A 20,745-nucleotide genomic window follows, 5' to 3' on the forward strand; every position below is an offset into this window, starting at 1 on the left:
CAGCCACTTTTCCAGCATATTTACTGAGAAGTAAAGTAGTTAATACAATTCCAGAAGGTGGTTTATCAAGTTCATGAGAGGCTATGTCTTAGCTTCGACTTTCTTTTCCTGGATTGAATTGACCCATTGCAAGACCCATTTGCCTGAGCCCAATTATTTCCCATCTCTGTTACCGCAATTCCTCATGTTTCATCTGGTGAAATGACGCCTTTGAGTAAAAACGTCGTCTCTAGAGGGACTCTGTCAAATGCACATTAGATAGGAAAGATAAGGCACTGTCACTTTGTACTAATTTGAACAGATCTGTTTATCTTCAAATTATGAAGCATTGGGGTTGGAAGCCCCTTTTAGATCATTGACTACTGGGAGCTGAGGTCCAGGCAGCTTCACGATGGACATGCTGTTAAGCCAAAGACGGAACTACTGAACTCAGGGACAACGAAATAAGGTTGTAAGGTGGGGTTGGCCCCAGGAAGGGGTTTGGCAGGAGTGGTAAGTCAGTGGATCATGAGCTGGAGTTGCCAGGCAGGCTGAAGGGTAGGGCCTGGGAGCCAGCACCATGCAAAGAAGGTTCCACCGAAAGCTAGCAGGTTCAAGAAAGATGTAAAGCTAAGAAGTCTGACTTATCCAGCTGTGCTTTAGAGGCAGACTAGAATTGGCCTCAGGGGATGGATTGTAAGGGCCTAGAGGACTTTGGGTCTAGCACTCCATCTGTGCAGTGATCCCTTCTCCAGCAGGTGGGTTTTCAGCCCCTGCTTCATCCCTCATGGTTGGACATTTCTAATTGCCACTTATTTCTTATCTGAGACCTACCCTGATCATGTCCCTTTAGTGGCTTGACTATATCCTCCTAGCGTGTGTGTGTGCATGTGTGTGTGTGTGTATCCCATGGGATTTGGAGGCTCTGATTGACTCTGTGAGGTCATCCTCAAGATCCTAGAGTCCCTCTTTCAGAAGAAGAAGCCTCTGGCTTCCAGTTTTCAGAAATATATCCATAACAGCCAGTTGGGTGTCCTCAAAACACTGGTCCCCAAATGCTAAAAAAAGGCATATTGCCAAGCTAGGTAACCATGTATTGGATTAGTAGGAGGTAGGATTATGCAATAATGGGACTGATGTTACGTGTGGCTTGTAATTGCCCCTGAAGGCATGTCCAAAAGAGGAGCAGCGAGCACCACTCAGCCTTTCCAGGTGCGCTCTCTCTGCGAGAGCCCCATGCCAGACACTCGGTGTATGTTAGTTCATCTTCATTATAATCTCTGTTTCCCCTCTGATTTTCTTGTTTTCTTTGCCCTCTTTATTTTTCTTGTTTTTCCTCTGCCTTATTAACAACGACATTGGTAAGAGTTGCTTAGACTTTCTGGTGATTGTTAGGTTGAAGAAGCAACTGACCCCTTCCCTGAAAGCTGGACATTTTATGAGACCAGTGCTCTAACCTCTGAGTTAGGGAGCCAAAGCTGGATATTTTAAATTATGGATACAGTTTATGAACATCACCTTGGCATACCAGAGACAAGCTAGTTCTGGTGATGGAGTTACGAGGTAACCTAAGCAAGTTCTTAGACGGCTGAGTTTCTGCCAAATGGGGTATTGCTTGGCACCAGGTGATGTTTAAAGAATACTTTTGAATCTGTGGGCAGTGATAAGTACTCGTCAGAACTTATGTTGTTATTTCTTTTTGCTGGATTCTTGTGTAGCCTCAAAGGTTCCATGAGTTGTTTACAAGCCAACAAACTGCCCTGGAGGCCCAGCAGGCCTGTGTCGTAATTATCTATTATGTTTGTGGTAACCTCATTTCATGTGTGTTTTTCTCCCTGGTAGTATTCTCTGATGGATCTGCTCTCCAAAATGGTGGTGGGACAGCCCCACTTTGTACGCTGCATCAAGCCCAACGATGACCGAGAGGCACTGAAGTTCACCCGAGACAGAGTGCGGGCCCAGCTCCGCTCCACAGGCATCCTAGAGACGGTCAGCATCCGCCAGCAGGGTTATTCCCACCGTATCCTCTTCGATGAGTTTGTGAAAAGGTCAGTCTGGTATGTTGGGAAATACATTATGTTAAACACAGCTCTGCCAAGGCCATTCTGTCCCCTGGGATCACTCCTCCTGCCCACTTGCCTCCAAACATGTAATTGGCTAGTTACCAGCTAGCATTTACTTGCTTAAATGTTGTGTTTCTCTTGTGCTCCAACTAAATTATACAGTCATCTGGAGGACAGGTTAAGCTCCCTCCTGATCACATTTGAAAAATAAAAATATCCGTAGATATTTATCTGTTATATACCCTTAGGTTTCAAAATCTCCAGGTATTTAATTGCTATGACAAAAGTATCCCTCCATAAATGGGTCAAGATTCTGGCAAATGTAAATGCACCCAGGCATCCACCCCTCTCCCAGCATCTGGCACGATATAATATGATAGCTAACATCTACATAGCACCTAAACTGTCCCAAATATATAATCTCCTTTGATCCATACAACCGCCCTGTAAGCTAGGCTTTATTATTATCCCCATTTTACAGTTGAGGAAATTGAAGCACAGAAGGAAATTAAGTGATTTTACCAAGATCCCATGCTAGTAAATGGTTGAGCCAAAATTTGAACCCAGGCAGTCTGGCTATAGCAGCCACACTTTTAATCTCCTCGGCCTACTGCATTCAATAAATGTTTATTGCAAAAATTGCTGTAGAGCTTTCTAAACCCAGAAACTGCCTTTACCTAAGAGTGAAATGCTGCTCTTTTCTGAACAGCTGCCATAGGTATGCCTTACACATGCATATGATTACAGGTAGAATTTTCACAAAACCTTCCGTGAAGAAATAAGGAACAAGAATAACAAAAAACCATCTCTGAGGAACACTACTGTCTGAGGCTATCCAGAGAGGGAAATTAATATTCATTATAAAATCTGTTTCTTTTTACCACCATTCTGAAACTTATGCCCAAGGTCATTTTTCCATTTTTTCCTCAGAGAAGAATGGATCCTAATATGGCAGGTCGCTTCATCAGGTCTTCCCAATGCCACTAAATTCCATGGAGACAAAAGGGCAAAAAAAAGTTATTTGCAATGAGAGCTTTTAAATTAAAAATAAGAACGAAATGGTTTTTTAAAATGAAGTGTCTTTGAGCCTCTTTTTCCCTCTTAAATTTGGAGGTAGAACAAACAAACAAAAAAAGATTATTTTAGCTCATGAATGTGACTAGTCAAATATTTTTAGCCACTAAGTGTTGAATACGTAAAAATATTTAAGAAAACAGGTCAGATGCTAAACAGATGGGCACTTCTTTGTTCGTAATCAGAAAGCCAGTAGGCAAGTATGAACAAGAGTTTCAAAATGTCAGTAAATCTGAGGGTATCAAAGATTTCTGAGCCAGCAAGTTAATTGGTATTTTGATCCTTTTGAGCAACTTAACAACAAAATGGATGAGTTAGCAGTTTCCCCCCTTGATGTTATTCAACAAATAGGTGCGCCTCTTATCTTCCTGTTCAGGAGTGCTGTTTTGTAAACTCTTAGCAGGAAATATGCAGACAAAACAATCAAAGGCAGGGCTTATCAGGTGGTGGTAAATAAAAGATAAAGACTTGTTTAATGTTACTCTTTACCTTTTTGTATTTTCTGGCACTCAGGACTGAAGCCTGACGTGCACACCTGAAAGGCAGTGTTTTGAGGATTATGTTGTCGGGTTCCCAAATGCAGAAGGACTTCCCCAAGTCACCCAAGTCTGCAGACATGGCCAAACCTAAAACATTTCTTTGCCCCATCATCCTTGAATTTTCTGGCAAAATGACTTAGAAGTGCCCTTCCTATTTTCCATTCATGGAGCCTTCAGAGAAAGGGTTACTTCCAACACCCTCTCATCAGTGGGGCCAGGTGGATTGGAAGCATGAGAAGGGCCACCTGACAGTGCTGGGCAGCTGGCTGAAACCTCCTGGAAGTCATGCTGTTGAGACATCACAGAAAATGACTATGAACACTCATTGGCTTTGTGGTCAATGGGCTCTGAAGTATGGTCCGGCAGAAGGTCTATACTGGCATACACACATATGAGTGCACATATTGGGATGTGTTCTGGCCAATGTCTAAAGGGTAGCACAGCACATTCAGTTCAAAGTCTTATGGTTTGTTTATTAAACTCTTGTAGTAAATAATATAATTTAGTGAGGAGATCGGAGTTCTTGTCTCCTCTTGGATGTAGTATTTGGCAAGTAACCTAATATTTCTGTAAAATGTGTTTCATCATCTGCATGATAAGAAGTCGGGAATACACAGAGCCCACATCCTAAAGATTTTCAGAGATTGCATGCAGATTCCGGGGCCTTAGCCTCTGAGTCTTCCACAAAGGCCCACCTCTCCCAGTTGAGCTCACAGGAGGGAGAACTGCATCTCCCAGGACCCAATTCATAACAGTTGTTAAATCAGTGTCTGTTGAACAAAGTGAAACTCTTAACCTCTTCTCCTTCATCAGCAACTTCCATTTCTTCTTATGATGGCATAAGAGCTATGTGCCCTGGTATCTCCTTCATCTCCTTCTCCCTTCTATTTCTCTACTTCCTCTCCTCCAGAAATCTAGGGTCACCTCTGTCTTCTCACTTTCTTCAAACAATTCATCAGAAGTCCTGCCAACTTTACCTGCTAAAGTTTCTCAAAAGGTTTCCCTTGGGAATTTCCTGATCCCTTCTCCCAAGGCTTTATTAATCCCCCATCCCTTCTCCCAAGGCCTTTTAATAATAACAACAACAATAATAATAGCAACAGCTTGAGATATAATTCATATATGATAAAAATCACCCTTTTAAAGTACACAGTTCTAAGGTTTTAGTATATTCACAAGTTGTGCAACAATAACCACTATCTAATCTGAACAGCTTTTTATGTGCTTATTGGTCATTTGTATTATTTCCTTTGAAGAAAGGTTTATTCAAATCCTTTACCCATTTAATTATTGATTTTTATATATTCTGGATACTAGCCCATTATCAGATATATGATTTGCAAATGTTCTCTCTTATTCTGTGGGTTGTCTTTTCAATTTCATGATGGTATCTTTTCATGAATGAAAGTTTAAAATTTTGATGAAGCCAAATTTTTCTGTGTTTTCTTTTGTTAGTAATGCTTTTGGTGTCATATCTAAGAAACCATGCTTAATCCAAGGTCATGAAGCTTTATTCCTATGTTTTCTTCTAAGACTTTTATAGTTTTAGGTCTTATATTTAGATCAGTGGTCCGTTTTGAATTATCTTTATGTATGGTGTGAAGTACAGGTCCAACTTAATTCATTTGTTCATAGATATCGAGCTTTTCCTAGCACTATTTGCTGAAAAGACTATTCTTTCCCCTGTTGGATTGTCTTGGCATCCTTGTTAAAAATCAGTTGACCATAAATTGGTCATAAGTTATTTCTGACTTCTCAATTCTATCCCATTGATCAATACCTATTCCAAACCTTTTGAGGCTCTTTTGTCCACCCTCTTGACTTAACTTCCTAAATGGACTTCATGCCTGTTCTGTTCTCCAAAGAGCCACAGAGTACAGTTTACCTAAAATTCCTATCCAATCATGTTGCTTCCTTGATTAAAATCCTTAATTGAAATGACCATCCAGACCTCACTGGGTGAGCGTCAACCCCTCTGCCTGATATGGGGAGTCTCCCTGTCTGGATCCTGCCCACCTTTCCAGTCTCTTCTTTCTTGTCTTCCCACCTCTCAGCTCACATTCCAGCAAAAACCAAACTACTTTAAAGATTTCTATGAACACCCCACGTCATTCCATGCTTCCCTGCTTTTGCTCATGTTGGGCTCATGCTTTGGTGCCTGAATCCCCTTCTCCAAGTTTTCAGTCAGCTGACTTAACCTGGCTAACCCCTGCTCATCCCTCAGGACTTTGAACAGGCATTTTCTTCCCTGCAACACCCTCCTTGGCTCTCCCAGGCTGAGTTAGGACCCTCTCTGATGCGCTTTATCAGTAGCACTTACTACATTGAGGTAGAAACTAGCTGCCGCTCTTACCTTGACATTAACCACCTGGGAGGCAGGGATATTTTCCAGCCAACTTTGTATCTGTACTGTCCAGCACTGTCCCTGATACGAATTAGGTGTTTAATAAATATTTATTGAATTGAATCAAACTCTTACTCCTTCCCCTTCATCACTATGTTCTTTTACCATCTCCTGACTGACTCTTTGGTCCTTGCAGTTTTGAAGTGCATGACAAGAATATGGAGCTGGCTTTGTTGAGGTTAAGTTTAATTTGCATTATAAAGTAGGATCTAGATTGTTAGAGCATAAGATTTCAGGTAAGTGATAAGTAGCTCTCTATCAAGAAAAGGTAAGAAACCATAATAAGTTAATAAAAAGTCTCTACCCAGCTTGAAAATGCTATTATTAGAGTTTGATACATTAAAAAGGTGACATTTAAACAAACTTTCCTTCCTTCTCTCTACAATACATGCTGATTTTTTTTTTTCTAGAAGAGACAAACTTCATAGGACAAGGGAGATTGTCTGCTCTGGCTCCTTTCTAGCCTCTTTTCTCATCTTCCCACCTCTTAGCTCACATTCCAGAAAAGAAGGAATCTTTTAGATTAGAGCTCCCTAACATAGCACAACATATGCCCTATTAAGGCAAGAGCCTCTAAAAGCAGGCTGCTTACTTGGTGTATTAGTCAGGAATCTTTTAATAGCAAGTGACTGAAACTGAAGTGAATTGAAGCAAAATTTAAAAGGGGATGATATATTGGCTTACATAACTAGGAAGTTCAAAGATATGTCTGGATACAGGACATCAAGCAATTTTACCAAGCCACTGTCTTCTTTTCAGCAGCTTTGCTTTCCCTCTTTTGAGTTTCTTGTCAGCTAGGCAGTTCTTCCTCACATGTTGGCAAAGATGGTCCCTGGAAGCTCCTGTAGGAAGCATCCTAAAGGCTTAGCAACATCAGCAACAAGCAAGTTCCTGAGAGTTCCCTTACAAGGAACTCTCTGGTTGTCCCAGCTTGGGTCATGTGCCGGTGCTTATACCAGTAACTGTGCCCAGGGGGATGATTGGCAGGGTCTTTGGTCAAGTGCCAGGGCATGGAGTCAGCCCCATGTGAACCATGGTCTGAGGGGCTCTGTTAAAGGAAGGAGAGGAAGAGAGTGGATAGGCTAAGACCATAGGGATTCATTACCCCTTATCTGACGAATACATACCCTGGAATCAACTGTAACAGTGCCAAAAGGTCTACCCCAACCCGGGTAGCTAGAGGAGATCTTTAATTTAGAATTTTCTAAGAAGAATAAAAGTTCTGTTGACAATAACAATGTTAACTCTGGAATGAGAACTATATACAGTTTACTAAGTTAACCTAAGCGTAGTTGGCTTTTTGTTTTTTGGGATCTTTGTCTTTTGAACCACCGCTCTACTATACAGCAGGTTTCTGAAAACAGTTTCCAGCTCTACTTCACCAAGGGATTAGAAAAAACTTATAATCTATTCTGGCCCAATTTGAATTCATCTTCTTGCATTTTTGACACTTTTCTCTTTATCAGTATGGGTCATGATAGCCTTGTCCTATCTAGGACTGTGTTGGATGTCACTTTTCTTTGTCAGGCCTCTATTTGGCCTCTATTTGTACTCTAAGAATAGTCTTCAGTAATTACTTTGCTCAAGAAGGCTGCTTCTTCCCTTTTATACTGCAGAATTCTTGCCATGATTTAATACTCCCTTAGCAAAGCCTTCTTTCTATTTCAATTTATACTCTAAGAGAGAAGACCCATAAAACTCCTCACTGAGGACATCTCCAGAGTTGACCAACTGACTTTCTTGGATTCTAGAGCAATCCTTTGAGATCCACATACTTTTGCCAGTGGATTGTCTGGAGCAACTCTAGACATCCAGACATTTTTGGAGTCGACCTTTGTTTTCAAGTCTTTCATATTTGGACTTTGACCGTTGACTTCTTACTTATTTTTGTATCTCTGGCATCTTGTATGGTATGGTGTCTGGCCCATGGTGTATGTTTAGTATTTCTCAAATGAGGGAATCTATCAATTAGGAATGCATTTAACTGTGAATAACAAACAATAAATATTTTTAGTGGCTTAACCCAGAGTTTCTCAGTCTCAGCACTGCTGACATTTTGGACCAGGTACTTCTTTGTTGTGGAAAGCTATCCCTGTGCCTTGTAGGATGTACAGCAGCATCCCTGGCTTCTACCTTTTAAGATGCGAATAGCAACATCCCCCCCACCTGAAATTGTGACAATAAATATTGTCTCCAGATATTGGCAAATGTCCCCTGGGGAGCAAAATTGCCCAAACTGAGGACCATTGCCAAATAGATTTGTTTGTTTGTTTGTTTCTCACAAAAAGAAATTGAGAGGTAAGCTATTTTTAATGTTATATTAGCTGTTCAATGATGTTATCAGGGGCCTGCGTATCTTCTGACCTCCTTTCATTTCTTTTTACCATCTTTAGTGTGTATGGGTTAGCTTATAGTCTCATGGTTACAAGGTCGCTGCTACCTCTCCAGGCATTATGTCTGCATTCAAGGCAGGAAGAAAGGGAAGGGGCAGGATGAATAGCTAAGTCAGCCACATTTGCCCAGCTTTTATTAGGAAAGAAAAGATTTTCCCAGAAACCATTTCACATAACCTCTCACTGGCCTGGACTGAGTCACATGACCATTCCTAGCTACAAAGAGGGGCTTAGAAAGTGGGGAACAGGTCTGGGGCTGGGTGCATTGTGACCCAAAGAAAAACTGGTGTTCAGTTAGCTAGGAAGAAGTGGGAATGGTAATGGGAGAGGCACTAATTATGCTTGTCACAGAAAAGAAATCTAATGTTTATTAATTGAATGAAGGAGTGACTGAACGACTAAGGGGCTGAATGAACTTGAATAAATACTTTCAGTTCCTCACAACCCACTCATTTCTTACTCCTTGCCAACAGCTTCTTCCTCAGGATTATAGTTTAAGAATTAAAAAGTGCAGAAGTGCCTGAGTGGAAGCAGGCAAGATATTGAGGACCCTTTAATCCCATTGCCGTGGAAAGATGTGTTTGCAGTTTTAAGCATGGAACAAATTCTTTTAGCTCTTGCAAAGTGAACTGAATGTCATCAGTTATCACTGCGAAAACTTTATCTATAAGGACGGGGTCCCTGATATTCTCTTACAGAGCCCCAGGGTTAGTACTGGCTCACAGAACAGGAGGTGAGAGAAAAATCAGCATCACAGAAGAATCCAGACATCTCAAGAAAGACTGAAATCCAAATTTCAATTTTCAAAAAATAAAGCTGCTACTTTCTTCTCTGGGTAGTGAGCAGTGAGTAAGGAAACACAAATCCTCCAGCAGCTAGGATGGTGATGCCATGCCTTATCTCTCCCAGGACATCCCTGGGTTTTTTTTCTTTTCACCTATAACCACACAGGTGAGAGCCTGACATAAAATAGATCTTAATGTGCTATTTAGATAAGTTACTATATCTGCAGCTAAGTGAACAGAGTCCTCAGTTCCCTGCAAATTGATTTACGTGGTTGCGAGAGACATGTAAGAGATAATACTTAGGGAGGTTAATGGACAGCTTCAGCATTGTGAGTAAAATATATTGCATGCTTATGTGAACAGTCTCTGCATTTAGCTTCTAGGGGCAGCAATTGAGTGGTGGCATTCTCTGGGAGGAATGTCTAACAACTGCTGTTCTTGTATACTGTCATTCCTACCCTTTTGTTGTTGTTGTTGTTTTGAGAGAGTGAGCTGCTCACCGCTCCCCAACTGTGTGTGCGTTGATGCCTTTTGTGTAGGTGAGACCTTGGATGACTTCTTTTCTCCCTTAACTCTTATATTACCACTGTTATAACTTTGGTTAGTGCAATAAACAAAAAGCATTCTAAAACTACCTTTTAAGATATCATTGAAAAACTCTAAGAGATGGCCTGGTCCAACTTTCCCATTTCACAGATGAGAAGACTGAGGCCAGAGGGATGATGTAGCTTTGCCAAGGTCCCATCTCTAAGGAGGTGACAGTATCAGTAACTCTCCAGGTTACTATGGACTGAAGAGAATTTCTGTGACCACCTCTCTCCATTCTTAGGGTGCAGTATGGATTCAACTTGGCCTGGCCTGACCTGAAGATCCCTCCCAACTTGCCTATAGATGATTCACAATCCCAAAACTTATTCTTTTAAGACCCTCCCTTTCTCACAGAGCCCACACTGCTGACAGCTGTTTCATATCTATTCAAGTATCAGAAAAATCATTTTTGTAGCTGATAGCTCTGCAGATTGAGACTGAAATCTATAGTGGTGATTTGAAAAGTGGATACAAGAGGTAATATCAATCACAGTACTCTCCAAAGATACTGAGCAGCAGCAGTAATAAGCCCAGGCTGTCTCTCCCAATTTCCTTAATGTCTGCTCTGTGGGCAGCCTCATGAGCTAATTCAGTTATAGGGAGGAATCCATGTAGTAAAGAAACAGGGAACAGTGGCCATGCTATGGAAACAGTATGTGAAGAAATAATAAAGGAAAACACGAAGAAAGATGCTATGAAGATGTTAGACAGTATCAGTGCAGTTGAGAAGACTGCCACCCTGGACTTTTGAATTGGCTGCCTGGCTTATTCTATGAAAATCAGTAGATGAATTAAAACTCTATATCCCTGCTTGGAGATTCCTTAAACAAATTTCAGTGGGACTAGCTTATGTTGGATAATAACAATGAAACAACAGAAAGAAGACAGAATGAAGAAAATAATGGACAAAAAAGAGAAAAGGTGGAAGAGGAGGAGAATGCGAGGAAACCTCCTGGCACAGAGACGGCAAATGGGCTCCACTTTGCTCTCCAGCCCCAGCTGCAGACCTTGCTCCTCAGTCAAGGCACATTTCCTCCAGAGCCCAGATGGGGCTTTGGAATTCCCTCCAATATGGTGCTCTAAGAAACCACTGCCCAGTCCATCAGCTGACCCACAGTTGACCTCTTAGTCATTCCTGTTCTAGCATGTTCCATTCACTTTACAGTACATATCTGCCCAACCCTGAAAACCATGGCTTAGGGATGACTCAGAGGAAAAATCACTAGCTGCTTTTTCATAGACGTTTGGGTTGGGGAAGAGAAAAATAAATTTTTGTCAAAGAAAGGAAGAGAAGAAAGGAGAGAGGAGCATTTATTGACCATCTGCTTAAGGCAGGCTTCTTGTTAGTGCTTTACATATACATCTCACTTACTACTGGTACTAGCCCCCCAAATAGATAAAATTATTCCACTTTTGCAAATGAGGAAACTGGTTAAAGTCACACAGGTAGTCTGTGGTAGAGTCAGGATATGAAATGAGAGTCAATCTGATTTCATAGCCCATCCTCAAAATACATAAATGACACAGTTGAACACATCCAAATATTCATTGCAAAATCAATCTGTAGAATTCAGGCAGAAAAAAATACATTCATAATTTTACTAGTTGTGAAATAGAATGATCAGTTTAAAGCTTAACTTTCTATTACAAATTAATTTGTGAATAAACTCAGCCTCAATCTCTAATTCTGTTTTTCTTCTTTAGAAAGTCTCCCATTTAGAGCATATGAGGAGGCAGCAACAGCATCAGAAACATTTATTAAGCGCCTATTGTGTGCGCCAAGTGCTGTAGTGAGCACTACGGAATTAGAATTTACAATCTCAGGACTTCCACAATCTAATAGCATAGATCAACGTGGCTTTTTATCCCAAGATCCAAATTTGAAGAGTCTTCTTAAGGATATAACGGATATAATGACTTTTTTTTTTTTTTTTGGTAGCAGATGGTGGCCAGCTGTTCTGTCTTTTTTAAAGGCCAAACATGAAGGGGAAAAAAATTAAAATAAAAGGCCCTATGGTAAATATGAGAAAGAACTTAGTAAACTAAATCTGGATTTTTATACACACTGAAGGGAAATGGGCAATTGGTGGTAATTATCAAATTATCCAAGCCAAAATAGCTCAGTTCCCTCCATTATCTACATAAGAGAAAATTATTTATATGGAGTTAATTGTTCAGGTAATTGTCCTGTATTTCGGGTGTCTGAGGAGACAATCTGGGTGGTCACTGATACAGATATAGGGTCCCTCAAGGGATATTTTAAAATAGGGAAAGGATTGCTGCTCTTCACCATATGATTGGGGATATTTCTACTTCGATGCAGGAGATATTAATCAAACTAGTATACAGGATTCTTTGACCAGGATTTGGGCCCGTCGTAATTTAACCATAACAATTTTTACTTAATGTTTGAAATTAATTTTCAAATTGCAAAAATAATGTATGAATACCATTTCCTCTAAAATTTTAAAATATTATATGTTAGGCTAAAGTCTTTCTTTCTGCTTCCCTAATTCCATTTCCCAGCATCCCCATCGTGGCCCCTCTCTAGAGTATCCACTATTATTTTTTGGGTAGTTTTATCCTTTCAGAGTACAGACACACACACACACAGGGAGAGAGAGAGAGAGAGAGAGAGAGAGAGATTGAGAAAGGGAAAAACCCCTAAATTTTCAGCTTGAATCACACATTTTATACCGTTTGGCAACTTGCTTTCCTATTTAACAATATGTATTAGAGATAAATCCATGTTGTTCCATAGCTGTAACAGATTCCTTTTAACTCCCTCATTGAAACCTGTGATATTTATTTAGCCATCCCTCTCCTGGTGGATATTTACATTGTGTCCAATTGTTTGCCAGCAAGGCTCAATCAACAATCCTAAATATTAAACATGTGTGAGAATTTCTTGAGGGTAGATTTTGAACAGTTGCCCTTTCCAAGGGAAAGTGATGTGCTCCAGAAAGTCATTTGGACCTAACAAAGAAAAAGGATGACAGAGAGACATGGGAGCCAGTTTCTTTCCTGAGATAGACTGGATCACTGTAGACAAGTCACTTCACTTCTGTGGGATTCTGTTTGTCTAAGACAGTGGTTTTTCAACTATCTCACACATGAGACTATCCTGGAGGGCTAATCTGTTCAAACACAGATTGCTGAGCCCTACCCTCAGAGTCTCTGATTCAGTAGGGAGGTGTCTGTGCAAGTTTCCAGGTGATGCTGCTGTAGGAGACTTCCAACTTACCCAAATGTAATAACAATCACCCAAGATTTGTGATAGTAACAGTACTGGGTTAATGATAAAAAACATCAGTTCTAAAATCACAGAAGTAATTATTTAGGCCAAGGGACATGTCAACATGGCATCTTTGTTGGAAGGAATCTTAAAGGGTCATCCAATTCAACTACCTAGCTAAAACTAGAATTTCTTTGGCAACATGCTTGACCTTGTCAGTCTGATTCCTACTGAATAGCTCTTAGTCTAAGAATTTACTCTCTGGCTCCTGAGGCAGCTCATTCCATGTTTCAGATGTTTGATCACAGCCAAGTCCTTACTAACCTTGACCAAAACCAACCTTCAGAAACTCCTATACATTCATCCCAGTTCTACCCTCTGGGCTTCAGACAACAAATCAGCTCCCTTCTCCACTTGATGGCAGTCAGCTATTATGTTCCCCTCAGTCAGTGGTTCTCAGACTCTACAGTGCATCAAAATCACCGTAGGAGCTTGTTAAAATATAGATTCTTCAGCCCTGACCACAGAGATTCTGATTCTGTATCTGGAGTGTGACCCAGGAATCCACATCTTTTATGAAATCTCCAGGTGGATCTGATGCAGGTGGTCTGCACATGACAGTTTAAGAGACTAACTATGTTCAGGACACACTACCCCAAAATATGACACCTTGGCATATTGAATATTTCAGACTGAAGGAATTTGAGAAATGACGTGTGTAGGAAGGACTTGCTGACCTTCCATGAAGCAGGCCATAAAACTGTCCTGTGTGAGATTTTTCTCTCACCACAGTTAGTCAGAGTTTGGATTTTTCTCACTCTTTCCCGGATCTATAGTTCTTCCTTGTTACTTTGTAGCAGTTTGAGAGTCTTAAGCATCACCTTCCCCTGGAACCCAAAGGAACTTCAAGCTGTGACTAGACTTCCAATGGACTCATCAGAGTTTAACCCAAACTGAACCCTGGAGTCTCCTCAGATGTCCATCGAAGAAAATTCCCAGGAAGTTCCAGCTGCCTCGCAACCTGTCTCTGAAGTGTTAATAAAGAACCTTCGTAACTTGACTCTCAACCCTAGTACCAAATCCCCTTCCCTTCTACCAGAATATCCACCTCAACAGGGTGGCCAGAGACTTGGTGAAGGCATACCCTATAGGAGGAGAGGAGTGAGGACATTGTTAACTGCTTGGGAAGAAAGGATAGAAAGGATGATTCAAGTTATTAAATACCACTGCGGCAACCAATTTCCTCTGACTCAAAGAGAACCTTGGCAGAAGGAAGTTGAGACTTAGTCAAACATGGAAAGATTTAGATGTAGCTGTCATTATTACCTGTATCATAGAGCTCCTTCTGAGGATACGATCACGGAAAATAATTATGACACAGAGTCGATTGAGCCATAAACTTTATTCTTGTACTGTTTTTTTCTTGCTAATAATTTTAGGATCATTATGAAGCAGCTTGGGAAAGCTACTCTACTCTAGGAGAGACTGTGTACCAATATTTTGATGACCTGTAAGTTCTGTGATGTGTTTTTTTCTTGCATCTCTTTTCTATCTTGATACAGGTAACTTATAAGGAATCTATGTATTGATAGTTTGCATTTGAATAACTTGAGTTCCTGGAATAATTTGAATATACTTGAGTTCCACTTCTTGATTTGACACAAAGAAGCACTAATAGGTCTCAAGTATTGCCTGTTTTAGCAGCCTTAAGTCAGTAAGATGAAACCCAATATCAAGAATTTGAAACAAATTAACTTGTGTGGAAGGAATGTAAAGAAAACATTGGGTAGTTTGGCTAGAGCATAATTAGAGCAAGGTGTATTAACTAAATTCTCTGGTTTTCAAAAATTTGAATTGTAATAAAAATTTTTGATGTGCTGTTTCAATTTTCAGTAGTAAATAAATGTATGTATGGAGGATCTTATTAAAATTTGAGACATATTTGATTACCTGTAAAAAAAAAAAACTGTCTTGTGAATGGTGCCCTCCGTACACCTAGAGGAAAGGAGCATCCTTATCTCTGAAGACAAAGGGACACAGAGAGGACAAACAGGCCTTGTTCAGTTTCCCCTAGTTTACTATACTTAGCTCAAACTCCTTGTTTATCACACATTTCCACAGCTCTCTACCCTTCATCACAACTAGTATAAAAACACTCAAGTTTAATCATTTCTTTGGGTCTTCATTTCCTTATGAAGGCTCCTGTGTCACATAAAACTTATATTGAATAAATTTATGTGCTTTTCTTCTGTAAATCTGTCTGTGAAAGTCTAATTCTCAGACCCAGACAGGGAAGGACCCTAAGAGAGTCAAAGAAAACTTTCCCATCCCGTACAAGACCCTGTTAAGTATTTTTGTCTCTTAAGTTCAATGACCCCAATGTCTTCACCAGTTCTCAGATAATGTGGCTTGAGTTCCCTCACCATCCCAGCTGCTAAAGGCTGCCTGCCAAAATACACCCCCAAATATACTCATTAACCCCCTCTACCCTGATCTGTTATTCTTCATAGCACTTGTCCCTACTCAACATGATGTCCTTTATGTACTTGTTTAACGTTTGTCTCCCCCACTAGAATGTAAGCTTTATGAGGGTGGGGAAATTGTCTGCCTTGCTCACTCATGCCATTCCAGCACTTCCATCAGTATCTGGCACATTAATAGGTCCTAAATGAAGTTTTATTTAATAAACAAATGAGTAGAGTGGGGATGAAAAGTCAATTTAATTTAGAAAGTGATGAATGGGAACAGCATGGTTATATCAGAGCCCTAAAACTGTACAGAATGAATGATCCATCCTAAAGGAAGTTATTTGCTTAAGGTTGTCTTTTTTTTTTTTTTTTAAAGGAAAATAAAAATGTATAATTAACCTTTTTTAAAAGTCTCACTATTGACTTAGGTCTGTGCGCATCTCCATTTAGAGGTATGTATGTTTTGCATGTGTTTGCGAAACTCAAACTGGAAGGATGAATCAAAGCAGAGCTCATTCATTATAGGTTGGGATTTCAAAAACATCTTTAAAGGAGGCAAATCCTTCCCAAACAACATAAAAATGCAGGAGGAGAATAACTATGATAAGAGGCACAAATTTAAAATGTCAGGCATTACAAAAATGTAAGCAATCTCCAATGCTAATACAATTTTTACCTAAAATAGACACCTCTTAGTTCTCTCTTTCTTCTTTTCCTTTCCCCTTCCAGGAGTATGGGTAATCATTAGGAAAAAATAGAGGAATTAAATTCATTGTACTGTATATTGTCCACTGTCAGAGGACGTCATTGTCAGAAGACTTTGCTGAAAACAAAAGGGAAGTTCAGCCACATCTAATTAAGGAAATGCAAATTAAAACCACAATTAAATACCATTTTACACCTATTTTGGCAGTAATCGGTGTGTCTGACAATTCCTAGGGTTGCCATGGATAGAGGGCAGCAGGACTCTCATACTCCACTGGTGAGGCTATAAATTGGTGTGATCACTTTGGAAAACAGCTTGACTTTCTTGGTAAACTCTGACATGAACATATTACACTAACCAATATTTCCACTTCAAAGGTTATAAGTAGAAGAGTGGCAGTATTTCTGAGCACACTAGACTTTTAGACTGCTTGGTAGCACCGGGTCTACCTAAGTGTGAGGACTTCCTGCTTCCACCTGCCCGTGTGTTTGTGCTCCTTTGGGTCAAACCTCCATAGCCTGAATTTTTCAATTTCTTTCTTTCTCTTGTTTAAAGATAATTTTCAGAAGAAGGTAAAATCATGACTTACATACAGATGTAAAGATGAATGTGTTTAAAGAATTTATTTTATTCACATGGTATGAGGGAACCAAGCAGATGTAATAATTGGTTCAAAGGAAAAGTCAAACTACCAGAGGCGTATATGAAGTAAAGGAATGTTGAGATGAATTGTGAATAGAGACAAAACTGATTTTTCCACAGTGGAGAGGAAGTCAATTAAAATCATCACCAGAATGGACAGAATTTATGTATCTATCAGTTACCTGCAATTTAGAAAGAGTTGCAAAATAGCTCAAAGAAGGTGAATGGGGCTAGAATCTCATAACCCTGGAGGATACGCTAAAGACAATGTCTGTTGTTTTCCATTGAAACACCAACACCTTACTGATACACTAGTGTAAGTAGAGTATTGTTTGGATCTCTCACACATGTGTCAAGGAGGGCCTGACAGCTGACGTTCAGATGTAGGAAATCAACACTTCTCCTAAGTCAAAAGCCCAATATTCCAGATCACTGTAGACACTCCAGTTAGCTGGAAATTGCTGGAGGATCAAAGGTACCTGTTAGAGAGTCAAAGATACTACCCAGTATATACAATACATCAGGTGTATACACTAAGAGCTAAGAGTAGACGTAGGTTTGATGCGTGTAAAGAGGCCTGAATTTGGGATTAGAAGACCTAGGGAAGTCTTAGCTCTTCTAACTAAGTTTGTGACCTTGAGCCAGTTGCTCTGGCTCTCTGGCTTTCTCTCAGGCTTTCTCCTCTAAACGAAGTAAGAATTTTTATTGATGACTCTAAATTCCCTTCAGGATCCAAATGTTTATTAGATGAGCCAGCTAATCCCCTGCACAGATGGCCCTGCAACAATGCCCAGGCACAGAGAGTTTTGACACAGGACAGGGAAGATCTGTTTGTGAAAACATGAGGAGGAACAGCTGGATTTGGATGTCCTAGACCCCCAGTGTACAGTACACAAACCCAACATCTGTGGGAAACTTGGGAAGTTCAGTGACAAAGGGAGAAGTGAGAGAGAGGAAAGGAAGTTATTAAAAAACAACCTTCTACCAACTCATGGTTTTGCACAAGACTTGCCTCTACCATTAGTGACATTGTAAGAAGTTTATCACCAGGGTTGGCTCTGTCTTTACTCTGTGCTTAAATAACAGCAAAAGGGAACTGGAACTGTATTAGGGTTCTCCAGAGAAATGGACCAATAGGATGTGTGTGTGTATTTATATATACAGATATAGGTATAGATGTAGATCTCTCTCTCTCTCTCTCTCTCTTTCGCTCTCTCTTGCTCTCAGAGAAATTGATTTATTTTAAGGAATTGGCTCATGTGATCGTGGAGGCTGGCAAGTCAGAAATCTGCAGGGCAGGCTGTGAGACTGGAAATTCCAGCAAGAGTTGATGTTGTAGTCTTGTGTCCAAAGGCAGTGTGGTGATAAAATTCCTTTCTTTTCAGGGACCGTAGACTTTTCTCTTAAGGCTTTCAACTGCTTGGTTGAAGCTCACTGCATTATGGAGGGTAACCTGCTATACTCAAATATTAACGACATTAATTCTTCTGACCCAGAAACGTAGTATCTCTCTCCATCTATTTAGGTCTTCTTTCATTTTTCTTAACCAATGTTTTATAATTTTCAGTGCACAGGTCTTGTGTATTTATTGTCAGATTTATCCCTATGTATTTCACATTTTTAAATGTTATAAATGAAATTGTTTTTTCAATTTCAGTTTTCAATTGTTTGTTGCTAGTATATAGAAATACAATAATTTTTGTATATTGATCTTTAACCTACAATACTACTAAATTCACTTATTCTGGTAGGGGTATTTTTTGTTTTGTAGATTTCATTGGCTTTTCTACGTAGACAATTGTGTCATCTTCAAATTAAGACAGTTCTACTTATTCCATTCTTATATAGATGCTTTTTATTTCTTTCTCTTGTTTGCACTGGCTAGTTCAATGTTGAATAGAAGTGGTGATAGTACGCCTACATGACTTGTTCCTAAGCTTAGGGGGATAGCATTCAGTCTTCCACCATTGAATATAGTGTTAGCTGTAGGTTCGTCATAGATAGTTTATTTTTTTCAGGTTAAGGAAATTCCCTTTTAGTATGAGCCTATTGAAAATTTTTGTTTTTTAAAAAATAGTGTTGGATATTGGATTTTGTCAAATCCTTTTCCTCATTTATTAAGATAATATGCTTTTTCTCTTCTAGCTTGTTAACATGGCATAAAGTTGTTTGTAATATTCCCTTATACTTTTAATATCCATAGAATCTATAGAATATCACTTATCTCATACCTTTGTTTTCTTTTCTTCCCTTCCTTTCCCTTCCCTTCCCTTCCCTTTCCTTTCCTTTCCTTTTCCTGATCTGTATGGCTAGAGGCTTATCAATTTTATTAACCTTCTCAAAGAACAGCTTTTAATTTCATTCATTGTCTCTTTTCTATTTCAATGATTTTTCACTATGATCTTTATTATTTCCTTTCTTCTGCTTACTTTGGGTTTAATTTGCTCTTTTTTTCCTAATTTATGGTGGAGGTTGAGATCATGTATTTGAGACCATTCTTTTTTTCTATTATAGGTGTTTCATGGTATACATTTCTAAGTACTACTTTAGTTAGCAATCTCCCACAAATTTTGACAGGTTGTGTTTTCATTTTCATTCGATTAAATTTAATTTCTCTTTTGATTTCTTCTTTGTTACATTTCTAAGTACTACTTTAGTTAGCAATCTCCCACAAATTTTGACAGGTTGTGTTTTCATTTTCATTCGATTAAATTTAATTTCTCTTTTGATTTCTTCTTTGTTATATGGGTTATTTAGAAGTCTGTTCATAGATATTTGGGAATTTTCCAGATACCTTCTTGTTAATTTCTAATCTAATTCCACTCTGGTCAGAGAACATACCTTGCGTGACTTGAATATTTTTAATTTATTAAGTCATGTTTTATGTCCCAGAATATGGCCTATTGTGGTAAATGTTTTGTATGTAATTGAAAAGAATATGTATTCTATTATTATTGCCTGGAATTTTCTATAAATGTCCATTAGGTTAAGTTGGTTGTTCATACCTTCTATATCCTTGATGATTTTTTTTTTTTTTTTGCCTACTTGTTCTATCAATTATTGGAAGAGGGTATTGAATTCTCTGACTATAATTGTGTATTTGTTTATTTCTCTTTGCAGTATTAACACCTTTAGGTTCATGTATTTTCAAGCTTTGTTTTTAAGTGCAAAAATGCTTCAAATTTTTAGGTTCTTCTGATGAATTGACCTCTTTATCACTATGAAATAAACTTCTTTATCCCTGGTAATATATTTTTGCTCTGAAATCTACTTTGTTTGATTAATATAGCCAGTCCAGTTTTAATTTGACTGGTGTTAGCATGGTATATCTTCTTCTTTTACTTTTAACTTATTTTATCTTTATATTGTGCATTTTTTGGTAAGACTTGATGATCTAGAGAGATTCTTTGTGGTGGTTTAAAGATATGTCCACAAATCACTTGATACTCCTCCCTTTAAGAGGTAGAACTTAAATTCTCTCTCATTATATGCAGTCTGGACTTAGTGACTTGCTTCTAACGAATAGAAGAATATGGAAGAAGTGATGATGTATCACTTCTAAGCCTCGGTCATAAATGGCATTACAAATTCCTTCTTGCTCTCTCTCTGGGATCCCTTGTTCTGGTGGAAGTCATGTTCTATGTTATGAAGATACTCAAACAGTCCTCTGGAGAGGCCCATGTGCCAAGGAACTGAGAGGCATCCTGACAATAGCCAGTAAGGAACTAAGGCTTTCTACCCTTAGCCTTGTGGCTGCACCATCTTGAAAATAGATCCTCCAGCCTTAGTCAAGCCTTTGGATGACTGCACCCTTGGCCGACATCTTGATTGTAATCTCATGAAAGACCCTGAGCCAGAATTGCCAGATA

The 20,745-nt window shown here is 39.3% G+C and overlaps 1 protein-coding gene across 1 annotated transcript in view; it reads left to right on the forward strand.

The window, feature by feature from the left end:
* The window catches only part of MYO3B (myosin IIIB), a 108,807-nt gene that overhangs the window by 61,603 nt on the left and 26,459 nt on the right, over nucleotides 1–20,745 (forward strand). Inside the window, exons 14-15 of the mRNA XM_057550943.1 lie at nucleotides 1,822–1,999; nucleotides 3,833–4,007. Of these exons, the coding sequence (XP_057406926.1) occupies nucleotides 1,822–1,999; nucleotides 3,833–4,007 (353 nt within the window). The remainder of the gene's footprint in view (nucleotides 1–1,821; nucleotides 2,000–3,832; nucleotides 4,008–20,745) is intronic.

Source organism: Balaenoptera acutorostrata, chromosome 8 (assembly GCF_949987535.1).
Source record: "Balaenoptera acutorostrata chromosome 8, mBalAcu1.1, whole genome shotgun sequence".
Lineage (NCBI taxonomy): Eukaryota > Metazoa > Chordata > Mammalia > Artiodactyla > Balaenopteridae > Balaenoptera > Balaenoptera acutorostrata.